The sequence below is a fragment of the Eubalaena glacialis genome, chromosome 8 (assembly GCF_028564815.1).
Source record: "Eubalaena glacialis isolate mEubGla1 chromosome 8, mEubGla1.1.hap2.+ XY, whole genome shotgun sequence".
Lineage (NCBI taxonomy): Eukaryota > Metazoa > Chordata > Mammalia > Artiodactyla > Balaenidae > Eubalaena > Eubalaena glacialis.
In genome coordinates, this window is record NC_083723.1 from 114206887 (window position 1) to 114232625 (window position 25739).

The 25739-nt window shown below is 35.9% G+C and overlaps 1 protein-coding gene across 4 annotated transcripts in view; it reads left to right on the forward strand.

The window, feature by feature from the left end:
* The window catches only part of UBN2 (ubinuclein 2), an 84402-nt gene that overhangs the window by 18567 nt on the left and 40096 nt on the right, over positions 1 to 25739 (forward strand). For 3 of the 4 annotated variants that reach the window (XR_009701795.1, XM_061198091.1, XM_061198092.1), the window contains exons 3-8: positions 6820 to 6921; positions 11862 to 11999; positions 12698 to 12801; positions 14834 to 15323; positions 20047 to 20117; positions 23708 to 23837. Coding sequence is in view for 3 of the 4 variants with exons in the window: in XM_061198091.1 (XP_061054074.1) it covers positions 6820 to 6921; positions 11862 to 11999; positions 12698 to 12801; positions 14834 to 15323; positions 20047 to 20117; positions 23708 to 23837 (1035 nt within the window). In the remaining variant the exon portion in view is untranslated. The remainder of the gene's footprint in view (positions 1 to 6819; positions 6922 to 11861; positions 12000 to 12697; positions 12802 to 14833; positions 15324 to 20046; positions 20118 to 23707; positions 23838 to 25739) is intronic. The other variant, XM_061198093.1, reaches the window with a different exon arrangement.

Sequence of the window (25739 nt, forward strand, 5' to 3'; positions counted from 1 at the left end):
TTCTTTCACTGATTATAATGCTTTTGAAGTGCATCCATGTTTTGCATGTTATCAGTGGTTCCTTCCTTTTTATTGGTGCATAGCGTATGGATGTACCACAGTCTGTATCCACTTACTGGGTGATGGGCACTGGGTGGTTTCCAGTTTGTGGGTGGTAAGAGTAAAGCTGCTCTAACATTGGAACACAAGTGTGTGTGTGAACATATGTCTTCACTTCTCTTGAGGAAATAATAAGAGAGGGATTGTTAGGTCATATGATAAGTGTGCGTTTAACTTTATAAGAGACTGCCAAATTGTTTTCCAAAGTGGGTGTATCATTTTGCACCAGCATGTAGGAGAGTTTGAATTGTTCCACATCCTTGTTAATACTTGCTGTCATCAACCTCTGTAATTTTAGTTAATAATGAAGTTTAAAGGCAGAAAAATAGAGTTAATAAATGGAAATGTCAAGTGGGGGAAGCTAATTTGGAGATGATTGACAGCAGGAACACTGGTTTGAGTTTTGGTATTGAGTTTTATGTGTCCCCGAGTGGAAAAATGACCCCAGAAGTTCTATCACTTCTCCTACAGAACTTTTAATAGAATGATACTTTGGAGTCAGATGCTCATGAGTTTGAAAATTGGCTCTGTTACTTTCTTTCTGAGCTTAGACAAGTTATTTGTTTTTTCCAAGGTTTAGTTTTTCGCATTTGTTAAATGGGAAATAATATATGGTTGTACTTAGAATAGGTGCTAATGCAAAGTTAGCGCTCAGTGGATGGTGGCTATCATCATCATTATCATGATTGGTACTTAAATATATGTTTTATGCCCCCAGTAACTTGTGACTTTCTTGCAAATCTGCATTTTTTTCTTTCCTAACTCATCTCCCCAACTGTGTTCATTCCCCACCACAATGGCCAGAGTGATTTTGTTAAAGCACTAATCTTACCAGGCTACTTCCCAGTTCCAATACTTTCCGTGGCTTCCACAAGTGATTACTTCCACTCATCCTTGTCTGGGCATAAATATCACAGGAAAGCCTTGATTAGGTCTTCTGTTAAAAAATCCAGTACCACCTATAATTCCCTTTTTACCATTTATTATTACTATAATTATTTAATCTTTCTCTTCTCCACAATACTATCAATATAAAATCCATGAAGGCTGGCACTTGGTAGGTGCTCAGTTAATTTGTTGAGCAGATTATCTTCTTTTAACTTCCTTTAGGGCAAAGACTTCATATTTAAATCTAAGTTCCTTCTGACATCTAACACAGCGTTCCCCAACCTTTCTGGCACCAGGGACTGCTGTTTTTCCACGGACACACGGGGGTGGGGTTGGTTCAGGTGTTAACATGAGCGATGGTGAGCAGCAGATGAAATTTCACTTGCTCACCCACTGCTCACCTCGTTCTGTGTGGCCCAGTTCCTAACAGGCCACGGCCCGTTACCGGTCTGTGGCCTGGAGGTTGGGGACCCCTGATCTAACATATTGCTTTCTTTTTTTTTTTAATTAATTTTTATTGGAGTATAGTTGATTTACAGTGTTGTGTTAGTTTCTGCTGTACAGCAAAGTGAATCAGTTATACATATATTCACTCTTTTAATAAATTTATTTATTTATTTATTTTTGGCTGCATTGGGTCTTTGTTGTCACTCTTTTAGATTCTGTTCCCATATAGGTCATTACAGACTATTGAGTAGAGTTCCCTGTATTATACAGTAGGTTCTTATTAGTTATCTATTTTATACATAATAGTTTGTATATGTCAATCCCAGTCTCCCAATTTATCCCTCCCCTCTACTTTTCCCCCTTGATAACCGTAAGTTTGTTTCTACATCTGTGACTCTATTTCTGTTCTATAAATAGGTTCATTTGTACCATTTTTTTAGATTCCAAATATAAGTGATATCGTATGATATTTGTCTTTCTCTGTCTAACTTACTTCACTCAGCACGACACTCTCTAGGTACACCCATGTCACTGCAAATGGCATTATTTTGTTCTTTTTTATGGCTGAGTAATATTCCATTGTATATATGTACCACATCTTCTTTATCCATTCCTCTGTCAGTGGACATTTAGGTTGCTTCCATGTCCTGGCTATTTTAAATAGTGCTGCAGTGAACATTGGGGTGCATGTATCTTTTCAGATTATGGTTTTCTCCGGATATATGCCCAGGAGTGGGATTGCTGGATCATATTGTAGCTCTATTTTTAGTTTTTTAAGGAACCTCCATACTGTTCTCCATAGTGGCTCTACCAATTTACATTCCCACCAACAGTGTAGGAGGGTTCCCTTTTCTCCACACCCTCTCCAGCATTTATTGTTTGTAGATTTTTTGATGATGGCCATTCTGACTGGTGTGAAGTGATGCCTCATTGTAGTTTTGATTTGCATTTCTCTGATAATTAGTGATGTTGAGCATCTTTTCATGTGCCTCTTGGCCATCTGTATGTCTTTGGAGAAATATTTAGATCTTCTGCCAATTTTTTGATTGGGTTGTTTGTTTTTTTTGATATTGAGCTGCATGAGCTGTTTGTATATTTTGGAGGTTAATCCTTTGTCAGTTGCTTCATTTGCAAATATTTTCTCCCATTCTGAGGGTTGTCGTTTCATCTTGTTTATGGTTTCCTTTGCTGTGCAAAAGCTTTTAAGTTTAGTTAGGTCCCATTTGTTTATTTTTGTTTTTATTTTCATTAGGAGGTGGATCAAAAAGTTTTTGCTGAGATTTATGTCAGAGAGTGTTCTGCCTGTGTTTTCCTCTGAGAGTTTTATAGTATCCAGTCTTACATTTGGGTCTTTAATCCATTTTGAGTTTATTTTTGTGTATTGTGTTAGAAAATGTTCTAATTTCATTCTTTTGCATGCTGTCCAGTTTTCCCAGTACCACTTATTGAAAAGACTGTCTTTTCTCCATTGTGTATTCTTGCCTCCTTTGTCATAGATTAGGTGACCATAGGTGCATGGGTTTATCTCTGGACTTTCTATCCTGTTCCATTGATCTTTATTTCTGTTTTTGTGCCAGTACCATACTGTTTTTATGACTGCAGCTTTGTAGTATAGTCTGAAGTCAAGGAGTCTGATTCCTCCAGCTCCGTTTTTCTCAAGATTGCTTTGGCTATTTGGGGTCTTTTGTGCTTCCATACAAATTGTAAAATTTTTTGTTCTAATTTGATAAGGATTGTGTTGAATCTGTGGATTACACATATTGCTTTCTACAGCATACTTTTTTTTTTTTTTTTTTTAATTTATTTGGCTGGGTGTTAGTTGTGGCATGCAGGATCTTTTAGTTGCAGCATGCGGGCTCTTAGTTGTGGCGTGCGGGATCTAGTTCGCTGACCAGGGATCAAACCCAGGCCCCCTGCATTGGGAGCATGGAGACTTAACCACCGGACCACCATGGAAGTCCCTATAGCATACATTTTTAACAGATACTTTTGAATCTAAGTAGTAGTTCAAAATAAGCTATGTAACTTAGTAGGATTATTGAGTCAAATATGATGAAGAGTCTTAAAACTAATTTTAGTATGTTTCCATTTTGGCATTAATACTTCATAGAAATTTTGGAAAACATAGTAGAGACAAAAGAAGAAAATGTAAGTGTATGGCAGAATTTCTTGGCAGATGCTTTCAGATCGCTTTCCAAGAGTTTTATTGGTATACTCTTATCAGCAGTGTTTGAGCAGTCCTGTTTCTTCTCCATCTTGCCAGAATTTTAAAAGTTTATAATTTGATAGATGAAATTGGTGTCTTACTTTAATTCCATTTATTTATTAATTGCTCTCCATTGAGCTGTAATGTTGTGTTTTTCATATTAAATTCATTCTTGTATTCCTGTCATATCTATTTTAACTCCTATAACTTTAAATATATTTAATATGTGACAGGTTAGTCCTCCTCATTAGTTTTTGTCTGTGGATTTTTATATTATTAGAACTCTCTCTCTCCTTCTTGGGCGAAACATTCCCTCATGTGTTTAACTGCTTGTGTGTTACTTTTTCTTGGTAGAATAACTTCTAACATAGAAATATCTTTTTCCTTTCCTTACTTCTTACTCTCACTGTAATTCTGTAACCTAGTGTAAGAGTTCCAGCTTGCAGACCTAGCATATGGAAAAAATAAGGACACTTTATTTGTGTTGCATTTAAGCATATACATACGTTTTGTGTGTGTGTGCGCGCATGTGTGTATGTGTGTGTAGGTATGTTTAAGTTGCCAGTTGGTGTCTCTTGAGAAGAATTGTTCTTATTCTGAGATTATGCCTTCAGTGGTCTTATTTAGCAAAATAAAAGGGTTGCCACCCGGTGTTGGTCTCCAAAATTGTTTTCGGAACTTGTAAAATCTAAAAACATGAGAGCCATTACTTATCTCACACCGAAATGACCCTCTTGGTGGTGATGGTATAGTAAAAGTTTTTTCATTGAAAAACATACACTGGACTCACAGTTATGGGGATTAGGTTTTTTAACATCAGTATGCAATACAAACATAGCATTTAGTCAGAATTAACCTTTACAAATTAGTTAGAAAGTAAATGGTACCATGTTGGAGGCTTTTCTCAGTAAGTCCATCATATTTGTTTTTGTCACGTGAACACTGGAAAAGATCATTTCTTTACGTGGAAATAAGATGAAACAATTTGCTTTCATTTAAGAGCCATGTTGCACAAAACTCAGCCATCTTTCACCAATTAGAACCAGTGACAGTTTGCATTGAGAGACATGCACTATGGGAATTGAAACCAAAGGAAAGTCATGTCTTGCAGATTTCACCAGTTTTTGCATGCATTCATTTTTTATTTTCTTGTATGTCTATGTGTATAAATAAATCTAGGACATTAAAAAAATAATTTTAAGAATAGTTTGGATTTACAGAAAATTTGCAAAGAAAATACAAAGAGTTTCCATATAGTTCTCATCCACTTTCTCCTGTAACATCTTATATTTGTAGAGTAGATTTGTTACAACTAACAAACCAACATTGGTACATTACTATTAATTAACGCTGCATTTTATTCAAATTTTACTATTTTTCCCCTAATGTCCTTTTTTAGTCCCCGGATCCCAACCAGGATACCAGATGACATTTAGTTATTATGTCTCCTTAGGCTTATCTAGACTATGCCAGTTTTTCAGATTTTTGTTTTTGATAATCTTGACAGCTTTGAGGAATACTGGTCAGTTATTTGTAGAATGTCCCTCAGTTTAGTTTGGTGTTTTTCTTGTGGTTTAGTTTGTCATGATGTTTATCTCGTGGTTAGCCTGCAACTGAGGTTATAGGCTTTTGAGAGGAAGACCACAAAGGTGAAGTGCCATTTGTGTCTCATCATGTCAAGGGTAATGCTGTCAACATGACGTATCACTGTTGATGTCGACCTTGATCGCCTGGCTGAGTAATGTTAGGTTTTTCACTGTAAAGTTACTTTGTCTCCTCCTTGTCATACTGTACTCTTTGGGAGCAAGTCCCTAGGTACAACTTACATTCAAGGTGTGAGGGAACTTAAATTCAACCTCCTGAGGGGAATTAGTCTACAGAAATCATTTAGAAATTCTTCTAACAGGTTTTTTGTTGTTGTTCTTAGTTTTATTTATTTATTTATTTTTAACATCTTTATTGGAGTATAATTGCTTTACAACATTGTGTTAGTTTCTGCTGTATAACAAAGTGAATCAGCTATACGTATACATATATCCCCATATCACCTCCCTCTTGCGTCTCCCTCCCACCCTCCCTGTCCCACCCCTCTAGGTGAAAAACACCGAGCTGATCTCCCTGTGCTATGCGGCTGCTTCCCACTAGCTATCTGTTTTACATTTGGTAGTGTATATATGCCCATGCCACTCTCTCACTTCATCCCAGCTTACCCTTCCCCCTCCCCGTGTCCTCAAGTCCGTTCTCTAGGTCTGTGTCTTTATTCCTGTCCTACCCCTAGGTTCTTCAGAACCTTTTTTTTTTTTTTAGATTCCATATATATGTGTTAGCATATGGTGTTTGTTTTTCTCTTTCTGACTTACTTGACTCTGTATGACAGGCTCTAGGTCCATCCACCTCACTACAAATAGTTCAATTTCATTTCTTTTTATGGCTGAGTAATATTCCGTTGTATACATGTGCCACATCTTCTTTATCCATTCATCTGTCGATGGACACTTAGGTTGCTTCCATGTCCTGGCTATTGTTAATAGTGCTGCCATGAACATTGTGGTACATGACTCTTGTTGAATTATGGTTTTCTCAGGGTATATGCCCAGTAGTGGGATTGCTGGGTCATATGGTAGTTCTGTTTTTAGTTTTTTAAGGAACCTCCATACTGTTCTCCATAGTGACTGTATCACTTTACATTCCCACCAACAGTGCAAGAGGGTTCCCTTTTCTCCACACCCTCTCCAGCATTTATTGTTTGTAGATTTTTTGATGATGGCCATTCTGACTGTTGTGAGGTGATACCTCATTGTAGTTTTGATTTGCATTTCTCTAATGATTAGTGATGTTGAGCATCCTTTCATGTGTTTGTTGGCAATCTGTATATCTTCTTTGGAGAAATGTCTGTTTAGGTCTTCTGCCCGTTTTTGGATTGGGTTGTTTGTTTTTTTGATATTGAGCTGCATGAGCTGTTTGAATATTTTGGAGATTGATCCTTTGTCAGTTGCTTCATTTGCAAATATTTTCTCCCATTCTGAAGATTGTCTTTTCGTCTTGTTTACGGTTTCCTTTGCTGTGCCAAAGCTTTTAAGTTTCATTAGGTCCGATTTGTTTATTTTCTAACAGGTGTTTTTTAATTTTATGGAAACAGCGTGAGTACTGAATCAGTCTAACATATCTGTTCTTCACAGGGTGGGAAGCCCCGTAAACACCGGAAGGATCGGCTACAAGATTTAATCGATATAGGCTTTGGCTATGATGAGACAGATCCATTTATTGATAATTCAGAGGCTGTGAGTAATGTATCTTTAATATAGCGGCAATTCTTTACTTGGATAGTAGAATTCAAGGAAAAAGTAAATGTTTCAGCAAGTGTTTTTACTAACTAATCCCCTTTCAATATACATCTAAATTGTTTCCAGTTTTATGTGCTTACAAATAGTTAAGCATCTATATACATTTCTCTCTTTGTACTTGAGTATGTGTGAAGATAATTATAGAGTACAAATATATGTGTAGGATAAATTTCTAGCAGTGGGATTTATTGATCAAAGGGTATTTACATCTTGAATTTTTATTGATATTCCCAAACCTGAGCAGGTATATTTTGAAATGACTTCCAGGTAAGAACCACGTGATCTTGAAGACTGGAGCTATTGGGTTGAAGTTAATCTGGCAGATGTCTTTAAAGTGTACTTAATATTTTTATTGCTGCCAAACCTTACTACAGTGGCGATCATTGAATGCCAGGCCTTATCACTGTCTGTTTTGATCAAGCCCTACAGCTTTTGCACTGGAATCCTCTTTCTCTTATAAAAGGAAGAGGAATTCAGGAGAGCATTTCAGGACTACAGCAGTCCATTGATCACACAGCAAATAAATAAAGGCATGTCTTGTTAGGTGGGTCGGTTAGGTATATGTTCTTACATTCTTCTCAGTGTATAATCCCTGGATTATATCCTCTGCAGTGTTCAGTGATTGCTTAGGATATACAGAAAGTGACACTAAGGTCGCTGTTATACTACCCACAAATTAGTACCTCTTTTTCCTGTTACTACAGTGCTTGGTTGTGTAGATGATGACAAGGCATACAGTGGTAGGAGAGTGATAGGCAGGACTTCCAGCATAAGGCGTATGGGATACCCTGTCATACTCCTGTGTTATTTTGGTGTCCTGATATAAACTGGTTTACAAGCCTAGTCTGTAGAAATAAAATGTTGACAGTGCCTTTGGAGTAGAGATGATTTCCTGTTACCAAAAATGTTGTCAGCCTTTTTGTAGGTTAGGGCATGGAATGTTTTCAACAGTCTTGACCTTGATTTGGCATTCAAGTCAAAAGTCCTAGATTCTAGACCTCACTTGGTTTCTAATTCAGTGTGGACCAGGAGCAAGTCTTCTATTTTAGTGTCACCCAGTTTTCTCTGTTATGACTGGCTTGCCCAGCAGAATTTGTACTCTGAGACTCAAGATAATGACATGCTGAAAAACATAATGCAAGTATAAAGCATTGGTACTGGTGTTAACATTATATGTAAAGTAGATTTTTGAATTCTAAGTAACACAATAGGGAACTCAGCCATATATAAATGGACATTCCATGTACTCAGGCTTACATAAATAGAGTTTTTAAAAAATTAATAAACGTGGGACTTCCTGGTGATCCAGTGGTTAAGACTCTGGGCTCCCAATGCAGGGTGCCTGTATTCAATCCCTGGTCAGGGAACTAGGGATCCCGCATGCCAAACTAAAAAAAGAAAAGATCCCACATGCCGCAACTAAGACCCTGCGCAGCCAAATAAATAAATAAATAAATATTTTTTTAAAATTAGTAAACTTAATTTTTTTAGAGCAGTTTTAGGTTCACAGCAAAATTGAATGGAAGGTACAGAAATTTCCCATATACTCCCTGCCCTCACAACACAGCTTCCATTATCAGCATTCCCCCACCAGAGTGGTATACTAGTTACAGTCGAAGAACCTACATTGACGCATCATCACCCAGAGTCCATAGTTTACCTTAGGATTTACTCTTGGTGTTGTACATTCTATGGGTTTTAACAAATGTGTAATGACATGTACCCACCATTATACTGTCATACAGGATAGTTTCACAGCCCTAAAAAAATATGTGCTCTGCCTATTCATCCCTCCCTAACACCTGCAGCCACTAATCTTTTTATTGTCTCCATAGTTTTGCCTTTTCCAGAATGTCATATAGTTGGAATCATATAGTATGTAGCCTTTCATAAATAGCATTTTTAATATTTTCCTTTGTAGCATTCCAAATATTTGAATAAAGTGTTTTTCAAACAGATTTTTATAACCCATAATTGGACCTGTGTATCAGTTTAGAGACTGTGGCCAGCATTTTTAAAGAGAATAAAATAGAATAGAATAGGAGCTGTTAACAGTAAACCACTGGTACATTATGTGATTTTTATTATGTTTGTGTGTTTGTACCGTGCACTGGCTTTTGATGTGTAGTATATTTTCCACTTGGGTTGTGGTGAAGAAAATTTGAAAGCCACTGCTCTAATAAATAAGGATAAATTTTATAGGTATAAGTTGTATAAGTTATACAATTACTGACATTTATAGGACAAGTTAGGTCCCTGTTTTATACGAGGAAATTGAACTAAAGCACAGGTTGTTTATTGACTTGCAAAATAATTTTGTATCATTGTCCTTAATAGATTATTTGGTTCTCATTATAATTCAATAATTCAGACATAAAACACTTAGGAGCCAACCAAATGATTCTCTGTTTTTTTGAATGATTGTATTGCCAGTTGGCCTTTTTTTTTTTTTTTTTTTTTTTTTTTGCTGTGCCACGCGCCTTGTGGAATCTTAGTTCCCCGACCAGGGATTGAACCTGGGCCCTCAGCAGTGAAAGCGCGGAGTCCTAACCACTGGACCTCCAGGGAATTCCCACCAGTAGGCTTTCACTGTTCATATATTATTCGATAGAGAGTGATAATAATCTGGTTCTAATTAACTTTCAGAATTGTATACTACTCACTACTATAATATCTGAAAATAAATGCTTTTGAAGATTATTTTTAGTCTAACACTTATGCTGCCAAATTTTTAAAAGACCGAAAGAAAATGTTTTTGTTATTGAGAAATAATAATAATACCAGACATGAGTAATGCTTTTATTTAGGTTATCTCTTTTAAATTTCACTAGAACTTTGTGAAGTAAGTAATATTGTTCCTGTTTTACAGCCCTGAAGTATTGATGTTAAGTGATTTACTCTGGGTCACAATAGCTAGTTGTTGGCAAAGGATCTAGTAAATCTGATTCTCAAGTTCAGTGATCCATTGCCTCTTAATACATTGTACTTAAAAGGCTAAATGATACAGAAGTAGAAATATAATGTACATGTGAAACTTATATAAGGTTATAAACCAATATTACCTCAATAAAAACAAACAAACAAAAAAAAAACAGAATATTTCCTGTACCTTACCAAAAAAATGCTTGGCACATTTATAATTCACAGTGCAGTGGAGGCTGTGTATTAATCCTTGCTGTGTCACTTACTGTTTGTGTCACTTTAGTGTGGTTGCCAGATTTAGCAAATAAAACTACAGTCCACCCAGTTAAATTTGAAAGACAAAAAAAAAAACAAAGGCTAAATCAAATATGCATAAAGAGTTTGTTCTCCTGAAAAGTGTTCTGGTAGGGAAAGCTCAGCAGAATACTGCAGAAGAAGACAGACATTGAACACATCCACATTGCCTGGGAACCTGGTGTTGAGTGTGTTTTCCACGTGAGATGCTGCTTGGTACAGTGGATGGGCTGGGAAGCAGTCAGTGACTCTGCCATAAACTAATAAAAGTACTCTGGCAAGGTTCTTAACCTCTCTGAATTTGGTTTTCACTTATAAAATGGGAATATTTACTTTCCTTGCCTCAAAAGGGTATGAGGAGGATCAAGTGAAATAATTTATATGAAGAAGCATTGAAAATTATAAAGCAGTATACAAGTATATGTAAGCAGAAAGTACAGGTGTATTTATCTTATCAAAATTACAGATTTTCAAAATAATGACTACAGAGCCTTTTCACTTTTAATCCTTTACTCCTCACATCGCTCCTTTACTCGCATATAGTACTGGGCCCTTTCTGAAGGTCTTGCCTGTAGGTCTTTGTACAGTAGTAGCCGCGCAAGTGGAGCAACAAGAAAGCAGTTCATTCCTTTTTTCTTTTTCTTTTTCTAACTTCATTCCTTTTTGATTCAATATGATTAAATGTACATTCTTTCTTTTTCCATTTTCCACGTAATTTAAAATGATACAGGTTAAAATCACAACTTTTGTACTTAGCCTTAATATTTTTAGAGTAACTAATATGTTCTGTATATTTTTTGCCTATGGCAAAGAATTTTCCTTACAAATATGATTTTCTTAAAGACTAATTATGTAATATGAAGAAAACCCTTTAGTAGAGTTCTGGGGAACCCAGGTAGCAGGTATCTTGCTTTTGTTAGATAAATAGTTCCTTTTTTTCTCTTCTGCCATGAACATCTTCGTTTAGTTAAGACTGGCCTTCCATTTAGTGATTGCTTTTCTTCATCTTCATCAGGTGAGATAATGATAAACCTTAAAATCCAGGCTTAGAGGACATTCAGACTGATTTAGACAATTTGAGTCTCTTTTTCGAAGCAAAGTGCCTGGCTCATTATGGGCCCTCGGTGTATGCTTACCGAACAGGGCAGTTCTTTTTCTACTTCCCTTTAAAACATATATATATGCTATTTTTCGTTTATATGTTTAAAAAATATTCCCTACTTAAAAGCTTAGAGCTAAGGCAGAAGAAATAACCTTTTATTTTTTATAATCTCTTTATGAATAAAATTATATACCAATATGGTAAGAAATGAAGTTCATTTGCTGCCTGGACATTCAGTCATTTGTTTTAACTTGTTTCAGTTTCTCATCAGAATCATTTGTCATTAAGAATAGCAGTGATCCTTAAATTTTTCTCAGCAGATGATATATTTAGAATCTGCTTCAGTATTCCAGAAGTTCATTTCTTAAATATTGAATGATCAGAGCTCATTTCTGTTCCAGATAGTAACTTTCTCTTTATTTATTCACAAACATCCTCATTGCAGTTAGTTTTGCAGTTAAGGTTTAAGGAAGATTCTGACACGGTGATTGAATTTCTTTGACATATTTATAGAATTAAAGATAATAAGATACATCTGAAGCCTTTTTTTTAAATCTAGTATGACGAATTAGTTCCTGCTTCTCTAACAACAAAATATGGAGGCTTTTATATCAACACTGGCACTCTCCAGTTTCGCCAAGCTTCAGATACTGAAGAAGAAGATATTACAGACAACCAAAAGCACAAGCCACCCAAAGTGAGTTTATCCAACATTGCAACAGTAATGAGAGCATTCAATTAAAAGGATATATTTTTTGATTTTTACTTGTACTTTACAGCTGTGAATATAAGGAAAAGTAAAATGCTAACCATTGTTTAATGAATTTATAGTTAATTACATGCTTAAAAGTAAAATTATATGGATACAGGGAAATTTATTTTTATATCATAAAATTCTATTATAATTCTATTATAATTCTAATATAATTCTAATACTTTCTTTTAAAACTTCTCTCTCCATATCTAGTCTGATAATCTGTTTCTGGATAAGGTTGAGGTTCTAGGATACGTTAAGACTTGATATGGAAATGACTGTTAATAGCTGTTACTCTTCCTAAGATGTAAAGCAAATTTTATAGAATATATATATTGTATTTGGGAAATGAATAGAATGTCCTTAGATAAGCGTTCCTTGAAGTGTGAGCCAAAGACATATTTGTACCAGAATCACCAAAATGTTTGTTAAAAATGCAGATTAAAAGGCTCTACCAAACCTTTAACTGAACCAAAACCAGGGGTGGGAGTTCTCATGGACCCAGGGAATCTGCATTTTTAACAAGCAATTCTAATGCACCGTGAAATTTGAGAAAAACCACTTGCCCTGGTGCTGGATTGATAACATCAGAGAGTAAAGCAGTAATACTTAGGTAAGTTATGCATTTAATCATTTTGTAGATTCCCAAAATGAAAGAAGATGATATTGAGATGAAGAAGCGGAAGCGGAAAGAGGAAGGGGAAAAGGAGAAGAAGCCAAGGAAAAAAGTACCGAAACAACTGGGGTATGTGAAATTAGACATAATGAGGGAACTAGTGTTGTAGCATGACAGACTCTCCTTTTAGAAAGATATATTTAGCATTAATTAGTTCAGCTTAGCTGGGTCTAATTTAATACAGTATTTATAAATGTCAGTGACCTATTAACTTATATTTTAATAATATTGTATTTATTAATAAGTAGAAGTCATCTTAGAGATTAAGGTGTTTTAGATCACATTTACAAATTTGTTAAGTATTTTGCTCATTACAACATTTTATCAACAAGAACCAGTTTGAAAAGATGGTACAAACATTGAACATGTTATTTTAATTTTTTTGTACTAAAACTGAGCTTAGATGCCTGGGGATTGACAATTGGCGGTAGTCTTTGTATAAGCGATTTATGGTTGTTTTAATATTTTTTAAAAGTCATTGATTTTATTTAGCTATTCTTAACGCTTGTGACTTTAGATAATGATATGGCCTCTAAAAAACCAAGTAGAATTTCTCAAAAGCCTTATTAAGGCATAAGAGGGAATTCCCTGGCGGTCCAGTGGTTAGGACTCAGCACGTTCACTGCCGGGGCCTGGGTGAAATTCCTGATCCCTGATGGGGAACCAAGATCCCGCAAGCCGCGAGGCACAACCACGAAAAAAAAGAAAGAAAGAAAAAAAAAAAAGACTTTTTTTTTAAGAATAAATGTTTGTACCTTGCAGTCATAAAGCTACCATTTGTCTCTACTTCTCTATGGCTTTTTTTGTAGAGTCAAGGGACAAAAACTTGTGAGAGGCTGGATTTTCCTTCCCTCCTTAGCAGAGGAGGTACATCTGAATTTGGGGCTGTCAGTATCCCCAGAGTTGATGTAGGGAGGTATTTATCCCCTCCTAAACATGAGATTATAGTGATCCCTGAGTCATTAAGAAATTATTAAGAAAAAAAAAATATTACTACTGGTTGTTTTAAATGTTCATTATTTACGAGTAAACTTTTTATGAACAGAAACTGTAAGTAATGCCTTTTATTGAATTTATCATTTTCTCAAATTTGTAACTGATTTCATTCAGCAAATATTTACTAAGTGCTTACTGTGTACCAGACACTGTCTGGGTTTTGGATATATAACAGTAAATGAAACACTGGCCTACCTGTAAGGCACTAATAATCTTTTAGGTTCTGTAGTGCACGTGGAAGCATATAAGCCATAAAATTTAGAAAAGATTTTTTAGAGAAGGTGATAGCTAAACTGAGACCACCCTTTCCTCTTAGTCCCTATAGGGAGAAAGTTGTCATTGAAAATTACACGGATCTATCCGAAAGCCTCAGAAGGCTGTTCCTAGAATGGAAAGTGAAAAATGATCAGAAGGTAGTAGCAGATAAAATAGGGTCTGGATAGAAGACATGGTGATGAATGAAGGCTCACAGATTGACACAGACATTTTGCATTTCTTTGGCAGTTTGTAGCACAAACCACCTGGGGTACCAGTTTGAAGGTGTACTATGTAGGTTTCTCTGGTTGTAATCAACTCTGTTTTCAGCAAAAGTGCATTTCTTTACTTCGTTAATTCTTTACGTGCCTACTTTATAGATGTGCTAAAGAATGAACATTCCAAAAAGAGTAGTAAGTTTAACTTCGTATACTTTCATTTTCTTGTATTTTTTTTATTTTGGCCACGCCGAGGGGCTTGCGGGATCTTAGATGCACGACCAGGGATTGAACCTGCATCCTTGGCAGTGAAAGTAAGGAGTCCTAACCAGTGGACCGCCAGGGAATTCCCTAACTTCGTATACTTAATAAACCAGAGCTCTATTCAGTTTTGTTTATTTCTGTTGACGTTATTGCTTTCATTTTCTTCACTCTAATGGCCATTCACCTATCTTCCTTTCATAAGTGACAATCCAGATGATGATGAAGATGCCATTGTAAAAGTGTAATTTAGTAACAAATTTGCTTCCTCACCTATCAAATGATTATTTTAATTCTGTGCCTGCTTATTTACTTGGGGTTTTAACCTTTAAAATCATACATAGCCTAACTGATCACTTTTTTCTTCACAGAGTTGTGGCTCTAAATTCACACAAATCTGAAAAAAAGAAGAAACGTTATAAAGATTCTCTTTCTCTAGCTGCCATGATAAGAAAATTTCAAAGAGAGAAGGATGCATTAAGGAAGGAGTCTAACCCTAAAGTCCCAGTGAACTTCTCAACCTCCTCTCTGAATAAAACCCCCTCTGCTGCTGTGGCATTGGGAAATGATGTCTCGGACTTAAATCTGAATAGTGCTGATCCGGACCTCCCCATTTTTGTTAGCACAAATGAACATGAACTATTTCAGGAAGCTGAAAATGCCCTAGAGATGCTAGATGATTTCGACTTTGACAGATTACTGGATGCTGCTTCTAATGGTAGCCCCCTCTCTGAGTCAGGAGGAGAGAATGGAAACACCACCCAGCCAACCTATGCCTCTCAAGTTATGCCCAAGGTGGTACCTACACTCCCAGAGGGTCTGCCCGTCCTTCTTGAAAAACGTATCGAAGACCTCCGCGTAGTAAGTGTGATAATTTTCTTGTGTTGTGTTTGCTGCACAAACATAACAATAATTACTTTCAGGCAAAAATAATAACCTATAATCCTAACTACTTATAAGTAACTTTATTTTCTATATTTCCTTTTAAGCATTGGCTCTATGCATAGCCTTTTTCTTTTAAATATAGTTATAACATGGATAACAGTTGGTTGTTTTATTATCTCACTTTATAAATATTTTTCTGCATAGGTTTCATAAATACATACATAGTCATGTAAAGAAAATAGAAGAAAGGTAGGAACAAATAGTAACAATGCAGAAGTGTACTTGAACTTGGTCCCAACTATGTTAACAACTAGTTATTCTACAATCGATTTTACCAGCTAGTCCTTACCAGCTAATCAGCAGCTTTAGTAAGCAAACATTGTGTTCTCACTAGACAAACTTTTAAGAGTTGAGATTTTAGCATTTCACAGTAGATTCCTCTCCCGATTGACTTGGGTATGTAATCTTTATTTAACTAGCTGCAAATCCAGGTATGTCAGTACACTTCTCCCTTTAATCTCAGGGAAATATAATTTTGACTTAAAATGTTTCAAACCTTGCTTAAAATGCCCTTTTTTTTTTATTACTTTAGCATGTTTGTTTGAACCCATGCCATGTTTTAGTCCTCTTTTTTTTTTTTTTCCTGATTACAGAAGCCATACACTCAATATAAATTTTTTTTTTTTGGCTGCACTGGGTCTTCGTTGTGGCTCTCGGGCTTCTCTAGTTGCGGTGCGGGCTTAGTGGCCCCGAGGCATGTGGGATCTTGGTTCCCTGACCAGGGATCGAACCCTTATCCCCTGCATTGGAAGGCAGATTCTTAACCACTGGACCACCAGGGAAGTCCCTAAATTGTATTTTATACTTAGGGAAAGATACCCCATAATCAGACATTCCCCACCCCCAGCAGGGATAACCACTATTAAACTGCTTATTTTTCTGGATTTTAATCCATGCATTTGCAAATGTGTTGTTATTAAAAATAATTGTTAGTCGAAGTATAATGTATGGACTATTCTACAACTTGTTTCTTTCTTCTAGGGTTATAGTAACCATTTAAATCACATTTTAAATTTATTCTCTATGTTGTATTTATTTCTCTTAACTCTTTCTGAATTTTAAATATCTGATTAGGAAAGCGAGAGATTTATCTAATTTTTCCAACAACTGACTCATGGATTCTGTTTATCGGTTCTATTCTTTTTTCTGTTTTTGTTCTTTAGCATTTCTTCTGAGGTTGTGGCTTATTAAATTCTCTTACATTTTTACTTATTTTAAGGTACTTTATTTATTAGTTCAGGACTTAGAGAGTTGTGCTCAAGTATCTCATTGCCAGTGTTTCTTAGGTTATAACTTGTATTTACCATAGTTTTTGCTTTGTTTCTTTTCTTTTTACTTTTTTTGGTAAGATTTTCACTGTCATTTACTTCTAAGTATCTTTTATTTTACAAATGAGCTATTTTTATTTTATTTATTTAATTTTTTTTGGCTGCATTGGGTCTTCGTTGCTGTGCGCGGGCTTTCTCTAGTTGCGGCGAGCGGGGTCTACTCTTTATTGCAGTGTGTGGGCTTCTCGTTGCAATGGCTTCTCTTTGTTGCGGAGCACGGGCTCTAGACACGCGGGCTTCAGTAGTTGTGGCACGCAGGTTTCAGTAGTTGTGGCGCACGGGCTTAGCTGCTCCGTGACATGAGGGATCTTCCCGGACCAGGGCTTGAACCCGTGTCCCCTGCATTGGCAGGTGGATTCTTAACCACTGTGCCACCAGGGAAGTCCTCTGCTTTGTTTATTTCTATGCTTTATTGTTTGTTGGCCCATAAAATTCTTGATGGCTAGATCACTGTTGTGATATTTATCATTTGAAGGTGACCCTTTCTGTGCTATTAATGCTTTTCACCTCGAATTCAGTTTTGTCTGATTTTACTGTAGACTCCTTTTTCTTTATTTTTGCATGGTATAGCTTTTCCCATCATTTACCTTCATTTTAGCTCTTTTTTTTTTTTTTTGAATTCTTTTATTTTTTGACTTATTTTAGCTTTCTCTTATAGACAGCATGTAAATGGAAATTTGTTTATCGACCTCATCTGAGTATTTTTTAAGATTTTCTCTTTAAAATTTTATCTTACCTACTGCTGTTATAATGATAATGATATAATTCATCTTTATTCTGTCATTTTCTTTTATATTCTGTTTTATTGTTCCCTCCCCCTCCTTTGTTTTTCATTCTTTTGTTATTTTCTGTGCTTATTTTTTGAAAAGTATACAATCATTTTATTAATCAAATAGGTTTTTTATTTACTATTCTTAACCACTTTATGTATGAAGTGTAGGTATTATTTCCTTTTTATGGTTAACAAACTTAAGTGGAGGTAGGTTAAATAGCTTGGTCAGTGCACAACACTAGTAACTGGTGGAGCCCGAATTTAAACACAGGGGTTCACCTGACTCAATAGTACATGCTTTTTGCTGTCCCATGTTGCCCCTAAAATCTTTAGTTTCTTTTATGTTTTAAATAAAAAGTGCTAGGGATGTAATCCAGGTTTTTCAATATATAATTAATAATAACAGCTATTATTTATTTAGCAAAAACCTATACCTTGTATTGAGTGCAGTGCTCCTGGGACCCACAGCTTCACAAGACATCATTTATTGTTCAGGAGACAGTGCCCTGACTGGGCTTAGAATACTGTATATACTGTGTAGTCTCATCCTCCAACAATTCTGTGAGGTAGGTAGTATTCTTCCATTTAATAGATGCGGAAACTAAGGTTCAGAAAGGTTAAAGGAATTTCCCAAGGCCACATAATTTTTAAATGGGTGAGGCTTGATGCAAAGTCAGGATTTAAAGGCAGGACCATCATGCTTTATAACTTGCACTCCGTCCACTGTGTTGTATGCCATTCATTTTCACTTAATAAACAGAACTGATCAGTAATGAGTGTGTTTCAATCTTGTAAGGTGCTGTTATATCTCATATACTAAAAACTCTTTCTGTAGTAGCCATGCTAGGATTAGAACAGCTACTTCCAAACCTCTTAGTAGGAAATTATCAATAAGAAGATTCATTTCACTTATTAGTATCTGTGAATTCTCTGTATTTTTTTCGTTGAAATAGGAGATGGTATTTTTTTCTTCAGGAGATGAGAATTCATTGTTGCCTAAAATGCTCATATCTGTCTGATAAGGACTTTCTTCTTGTTGCTCTTTTCTCACTTTGTAACATATCTTCCACTGTTCAGCCTCTTGACTTCTTTTGATTCTCTTTCTTGAAGTTTAGTTTCCATTCTGGCTTTCTTCCTATATTTCTTCTCCCTACACATACCTAGTCTTCATCCTTTCTAAGAAGCACTGAGGCACATCTCAGAAATTGTCCTCTTCTATTTACAGAATGTGATGTTGTCAAACAGTGTAAAATTATCAATCTACCGACTGACAGAGTCAGCATGTGGCTTGCTCAGATTATTGGATCAGGCCTCTAGATGTTTTACATCTTGGGCATCTCAAGATAAACTATCTTTTGTGATTTCCCCAGTAAATTTTGCTTATGGTACAGTGTCTTGGTTTGCATACTCTTTGTTTCTGGTAAACTGGTTAAGGTGACAAACACAGTGATGAAAATATTCTTATCCTCATTGAATTAATTGTTGCTTATCCCTTGATAATGACTGTGGCTAATTTTTTCATTGTTAGTAATTAGGTAGAACCCAGACTGGCTGCAGTTAGCTGAGTATCTTTGTACAGGGTGACAGTGTTGTACAGTTGAAGTCAGAAAGCTTCTGGTCTGAGTCCTGGATTCACCACTTACTAGCCGTGTGATTTGGGGGCATATCACGTAACTTCTGTAAGATTTCGGTTCCTTGTTTGTAAAATGGGAGCTATAATACCAATGTCACTGGCTGTTATGAAGATTAAACATGGTAATGAGTATAATATATAGAATATCAGACACATTGTTGGACAGTATTGTCTTGTAGAAAATGAGACATCTGCTTTCTGTTATCTTGGAGATCACAGCAAGAATTGATAAACCTTACAGATACTCAAAATACACAAGACACCCATAGCACTAAAAAGTCTTATATGTGTAACTTTTTTTAAAAAATAAATTTATTTAGTTTATTTATTTTTGGCTGCGTTGGGTCTTCGTTGCTGCATGCGGGCTTTCTCTAGTTGCTGCAAGCGGGGGCTACTCTTCGTTGCAGTGCGCAGGCTTCTTATTGCGGTGACTTCTCTTTTGCGGAGCATGGGCTCTAGGCGCATGGGCTTCAGTAGTTGTGGCACATGGGCTCAGTAGGTGTGGCTCATGGGCTCTAGAGCGCAGGCTCGGTAGTTGTTGGCGCACGGGCTTAGTTGCTCCACGGACCAGGGATCTTCCCGGACCAGGGCTCAAACCCATGTCCCCTTCATTGGCAGGCGGATTCTTAACCACTGCGCCATCAGGGAAGCCCCTGTGTAACTTTTTAAATTTAGGAAAATTCAGAAAAATGAAATACAAACATAACAGGAAAGAATGTTATGTATGCTGAATTTTGTTTCAGCACTGTTTAATTTCCTGCTCATGCCAGGTAATAAGCTGGGATACAAAGTGAAGTTAATCATAGCCCCACCCTCAAGGAGCTTATTCTAAGTAAATAGATATGGAAGCATATAATGTATAATGTGTTTATTGAGAGTTATATTGACAATCTTGTGTTTCTCTAGGCTGCCAAACTTTTTGACGAAGAAGGAAGGAAAAAATTCTTTACACAGGATATGAATAATATTCTTCTGGAGTAAGTAATTTTCTTCTTTGATTAAGAAACCTTGAAAATTATTTAAACCTTAAGAAATCATTAAAAAATATAGTAGGCCTTTGAGGTACAGATGCTGAGCGGTTGGCTAGTCTCATGCATTAGCTCTTCCCTTTTGGCCTCACAGCATGTGTGATTAACATTTGTTTCTTAGCAAAACGATGCTTCTACATACATTGGTTCTCCAGGACCCCTTATGATAATCAAATCTTCCAGTGTTATAACTGCCAGAGCAAGTGACTGCTGTATGGGTTGAATATTATCCTAGATTTAAATGCATTCTTTGTCACGTTATGTGAAAATATCTTTCTGGGACAGTTCTGATTGTTTGTATTAAATTTGGTGTACTTTCCTTCTACTTTGATTCAGACGTGGGGAAAATAATTCCATTAGTATCCAGTGAGGTTTATTATAATTCATACAGACATTTATAGCCAAATGGAAAGTGTGGTTTAATGAAGAATCATTTTTGTGGGGTAGGACGGAGGCAGTGTGGAGAAGACAGATGTTAAATTGGAAAGGAAAGGGTGAAAGCTGGTTTATGATATAAATTGTATTTAAATTAGTGATAATTTTCACCCTTAGCTAGAGTTTAACATTAATGAAGTTGCACGTTCTAAGACTGTGGTCAAATAAGCTGTACTTATAAACCTGTTGGCTTATAAATTTTGACCATGGTTCCAGAAATTGAGTATATAATTGGCTACAAGCAGAAATGGGCAAAAAGGAAGTGGTCCTGGGAAAAGCAGCAAATTCCTCTGTGATGAAAATAATGTATGCCTACTTTTGGTGGTTCAGTAGCATCATATACAAAGAAACAAGGCAGTGTTTCCAATACTACGATTCCTGTCTTTTAAATATATAATGGAGATAGTTTCTCATGAGATATAAAGGATGGATTAGCTTATTGGTTTTGATAACTATTTTAATTAATGCAATCTCTCATTCTCCTGAAGTACTTAAAAAATCATTTTGGTCCCCATGGACTCATAAAACACATAACCTAGTATGCTAGTAGCATGGAGACAGAGGAATTTCTTGTTCCTATTCTTTATTTTAGCCAGGGGTTTTCAGATTGATTCTGTCTGCCTGCAGGTGCTTCCTGTCTGTTCCACCTCCTTTTACCTAGCTCCCTTTTAAACCTTAGATTCAATAAACAGTGTAACCATTACTCATCAGAGCTGTCCCAGATTCCAAAATCTGGGATCTGACTAGCTTCTTTTTTTTTTTTTTTTTTTTTACCTAAGAGCCCTAAGTTTTCTAGAGCAGGTCTTTTTCCTGTGACTGAGACAGTCCTTTTTTATTTTACTCTTCTGTAAGGGGACAACTCTTTCTCTCCTGAGAGAATCAAAAAATCATCCTTGGGATATAACATCTCAGAGAAGCATCTCTGTTAATTCCTGCCATGTCTGTCTTAAAACAAATCTTCTAGTTTTCTTGGAGCCCATCTGCTTTTTATTTCACTGAGAGTGTGCCTCTAATTCTACAAGCCCTAGTGTTCAGAGTTGAATTTTTTCCCTTTTAGTGACTTTCTTATGCCCCCTTGTCTTCTTTTCCCACTTTCCTGAATAGACATCCCTTATTTCTCTGGACTGAGTTGATTGTCTAAGGGCATATGAGACATGATTATTTGGGGTAGTAATTCCCATGAATTTATTCAGGTATATTTTATTGTCCCCATATACTACAACATTAGAATTCTTAGTGAGAAAAAAAAATATTAAAGTATATGTGTGAGGGATGTGTACTTAAACTGCTCTCAGATATGAATTTGTATATATTTGGGATAGAGCAATACAGTCAGTAACCTCTATGGTTAATACATTTCTCTAATTTTTACCTAATATTATGGGCTTAGGAGCAGGGAGTCAGCACTTCCTGTTTCTGAGTTAACCCCTGTTTGGAAACTACTAATTTTTATAAGTAGGTCATTGAGCCAGTCTCTTCTTACTTGGAATCTCTTACTACTTGGAGTTTCTATTTTATTTTCAGCTTTAACTAAGCTTTTATAATGGGGCAAGCCTAGAATGCCTCCTACCCAGAGTCTTGACTTTTAGTAAAGATCTAACCACAACATTTAACCAAGTGTTTGTACACAGAACTCATGACTATAGTGATTGCCTTCCATATGAACCTCTGATTTGACCCTCTGGCTCTAATAGGGCTTAAACTTCTTTTTATTTATTCTTTTGTTGTATTTGGCTTCTCTAATACCAAGAATTTTCAACTGTCAATTCTAAGGAGTATAGTTTTCCACATTTCATTGTTTCTGTAATTGCAGTGTATATTTTAAGTGTTGGATACATTTGATCTGGCAGGTTTCTTTCCTTCCCCAAAAGCTGTTAATTGAATCTTTGGATGCACCTTATATTTGTGAAAATATTTACGTCTGTTTGCACCTTCTTCTATAGTAAAACATGATGATTTGGACATAGTTTGTTGCCAAGGGCCGCAGTTTGGTCTTGACCTTCAAATTAACATCTGTTCTCATCTTTCTACAGTAGCAACTGCCAGATATACTGTCTTCCATCTGGAAGAAACCTCAATTGTTTATCAGTAGGCTTGTCCTGCTGAGAATATGGTGGCTATTACAAATTCTTCTTTTTTTTTTTTTGAAGTAACTGTTTGGTTAAATACCCTTTTAGCAGGAACTGGAGAACTGGAATAAATTGAACAAACTATTAAATATCTAGTTCAGTGGAGGCACAATAAGGAAAACAAAGAAAGATAAAACAGTCTGTGTGTGTAGCCAGGAGGGCTTTACCTCTTCTGAATCTGTAATTTTTTCCAACACCTTTAAGGAAAAAATACTCTAAGAATTCATTGAAACTGTGACTCTAGTATAGCAGTTGCAGGGCGGTGAGGGGAAGTATGATGTCTCTTTGAGGAAGTGAGCTTTTGGTTAATAATGGAGTTCCTGTGCTTTACCCAAAAATGTAGACTTTGCCCCTGTCATCAAAAAATTATTTGGGCAGGGTGGGGAATAAATTAGGAGTTTAGGTTTCTTGGTTTTTTTTTTTTGGCTGCATCGTGCAGCTTGCGGGATCTTAGTTCCCCGACCAAGGATCGAACCCATGCCGCCTGCAGTGGAAGCGTGGAGTCCTAACCACTGGACCACCAGGGAATTCCCAGGAGTTTAGGATACACACTACTATATATAAAATAGATAAACAACAAAGACCTACTGTATAGCACAGGGGACTATATTAAATATCTCATGATAACCTATAATGGAAAAGAATCTGAAAAAGTATTTATATATATATAACTGAATCACTTTCCTGTATATGTGAAACTAACACAGTATTGTAAATCAAGTATACCTCAATAAAAAAAAAAAAGAAGAAAGCAAAATTATTTGCCATCTTGTTTGGGGTTGTAAATTCTACTCTTAAACTAGATTCATTGAAATTTTTTATAGCATTACGATTTATGGGGGGTTTTTTTTTTCCTTGAAAAATACTGTCTAGGAAATCATGGAAAGGTAAAAGAAAAGAATCACTGCCTCTGCCTCCTTGCTTGTTTACCTAAAAGAAATTCTGTACTACTTATTTGTTGTTGTTTTTGGTCAGCATTGAGTTACAGCTGCAGGAACTAGGCCCTGTCATTCGTAGCGGTGTCTACTCCCACCTTGAAGCTTTTGTGCCATGCAATAAAGAAACACTGGTAAAACGTCTAAAGAAGTTACATCTCAATGTCCAGGTAAGAGGAGGAACAATAATACCTGCATCTGGGGTTTTATAACCTGAAAGGAGACTGATTTCTGTTTGCTACTTTTGCATACTAATTGCTTTATAGTTGTATTGTACATATTTAGTAACCATAGGATGTTCTTTAGTAACCATAGCGTGTTGGATCCCCCGGGAAAAAATTGCTTTTCATCAATTGAGAGGTTTAGATGAGACATAATGTTTTCTAATGCTTCTTGGACTAGGTAAATTAACCTCAGTTCCACAACTGACACAACTTTGCCCTCAACAAATAATCTGACATACGTATAATTCAATTTTCTTATTCCTGAAATGGACCTATACAGATATGCTCACACGGACATGAAGACCAATTGAAAGAATCACAGGGTTGCACGTAAACTTAAGATTACTTAAAGATTATCTAGTGTAAGCATCCATGTTTTGCTAGATTCTTCTCGACTACAATGCCTCTAAGTAATTGTGCAAGTTTGCATGCTTCCAGTGATCAGAAACTTATTTCATTACAGTATCAGGAAGTTCTTGCATATGTTGAGCCAAATCCAAGTGCTTTCCATCCCATTGGTCCTAATTCTCCTTTTGCGTTTATTCACAAATTATGTCCCCTTCTTTACTTCATATAAAATGGGCTTCAGTACCTTCACTGTCCTGATTACTCTTCCTTTAATGATTTGTTTGACTATGTATTTTAAAAATATTTACAACTTGCAAGTTATAGAAAAAATAACTTGGATGCAGTTTAAGATAAAAAAAAGAACACTTCTTTTCTATGAATAAAGGTATTTCCTGGAATTAAGGGTAAGAATGCAACCAGGAAGGAATGGGAACTGATAATCTGAATTAACTCTGTTTCTCTTTACCTCTCTCGCCTTATCTCACTTTTATCCTTTTATGTGCATCTGCAGATAAGTTTTCTTTATTTCCAAGGTTTTATATTACAGAAAAGCTACACACAGAGATTGACCACAGATTTCTCATCCCAATCCATATTCTTGGGGTGAAAACTCTGGTTGTATTATTTTGAGTCAGTCTGAACTTTTCTGGTCGGGGGGTTGGAGTCACAAAGCACAGCATGGTGCAAATAGGGGACTGAGTGCGGTGCTCTGGATCACCGCAGTGGCTGTGATCTGACAGGCATAGAATTCTTTGTTATAGGTGCTACACTTCTATTAATAAAATAGTCCTTTTGAATTGAGAAACTGTAGTTCTTTCTCAATTCAAATCAGGTTAATGAACAAATGAAATTTATTTGAGGTCTCAGATTTTGTGCCTATGCCTAGACATTGACTATGGAATGTTGGCTATGGAAGAAAGACATTTAGCTAACCCTTGCTTTTCTTTATATGGTATAATCATGTACCTTTGTATCCCTAAACATTATATTGTTTGGTTTGACATGTTTTTGAGCTTCATTTAAATGGAGTAATAGTGTCTGTTTTCTTATGCAGCTTGCTTTTTTACACTCACCATTATGCATCTCAGGTTTATCTGTCTTTACATGTAGGGCAACTCCATTTTTACTGCTGTGTGTACAGTGTTCCGTTGTATGAATATATCTCAGTTATTCATTTTACTGTTGATGTATTTTTGGATTGTTCCCAGGCAGATAGTCTCAGCTATGTAATTCTTAAGATGAGATCACCCAGAAACCATGATACTGGATCTTCCATTTTTTAAAATGGGATTTTATAGCAGACACTGTTATATGTGCAATAATATTTATTAGTTGGTATGCATGAAATAAGTAAAATGCTTGTTAGTAATATTTGTATTTTGTTTTTATTAATAAAATTAATGTTATTAATAAAATAAAATGTTTTAATTTGTAAAACATACCTGCCATAAAATGATAATTGCATTCCTAAAAATCTTCTCCTGACCAAAAATCACATTT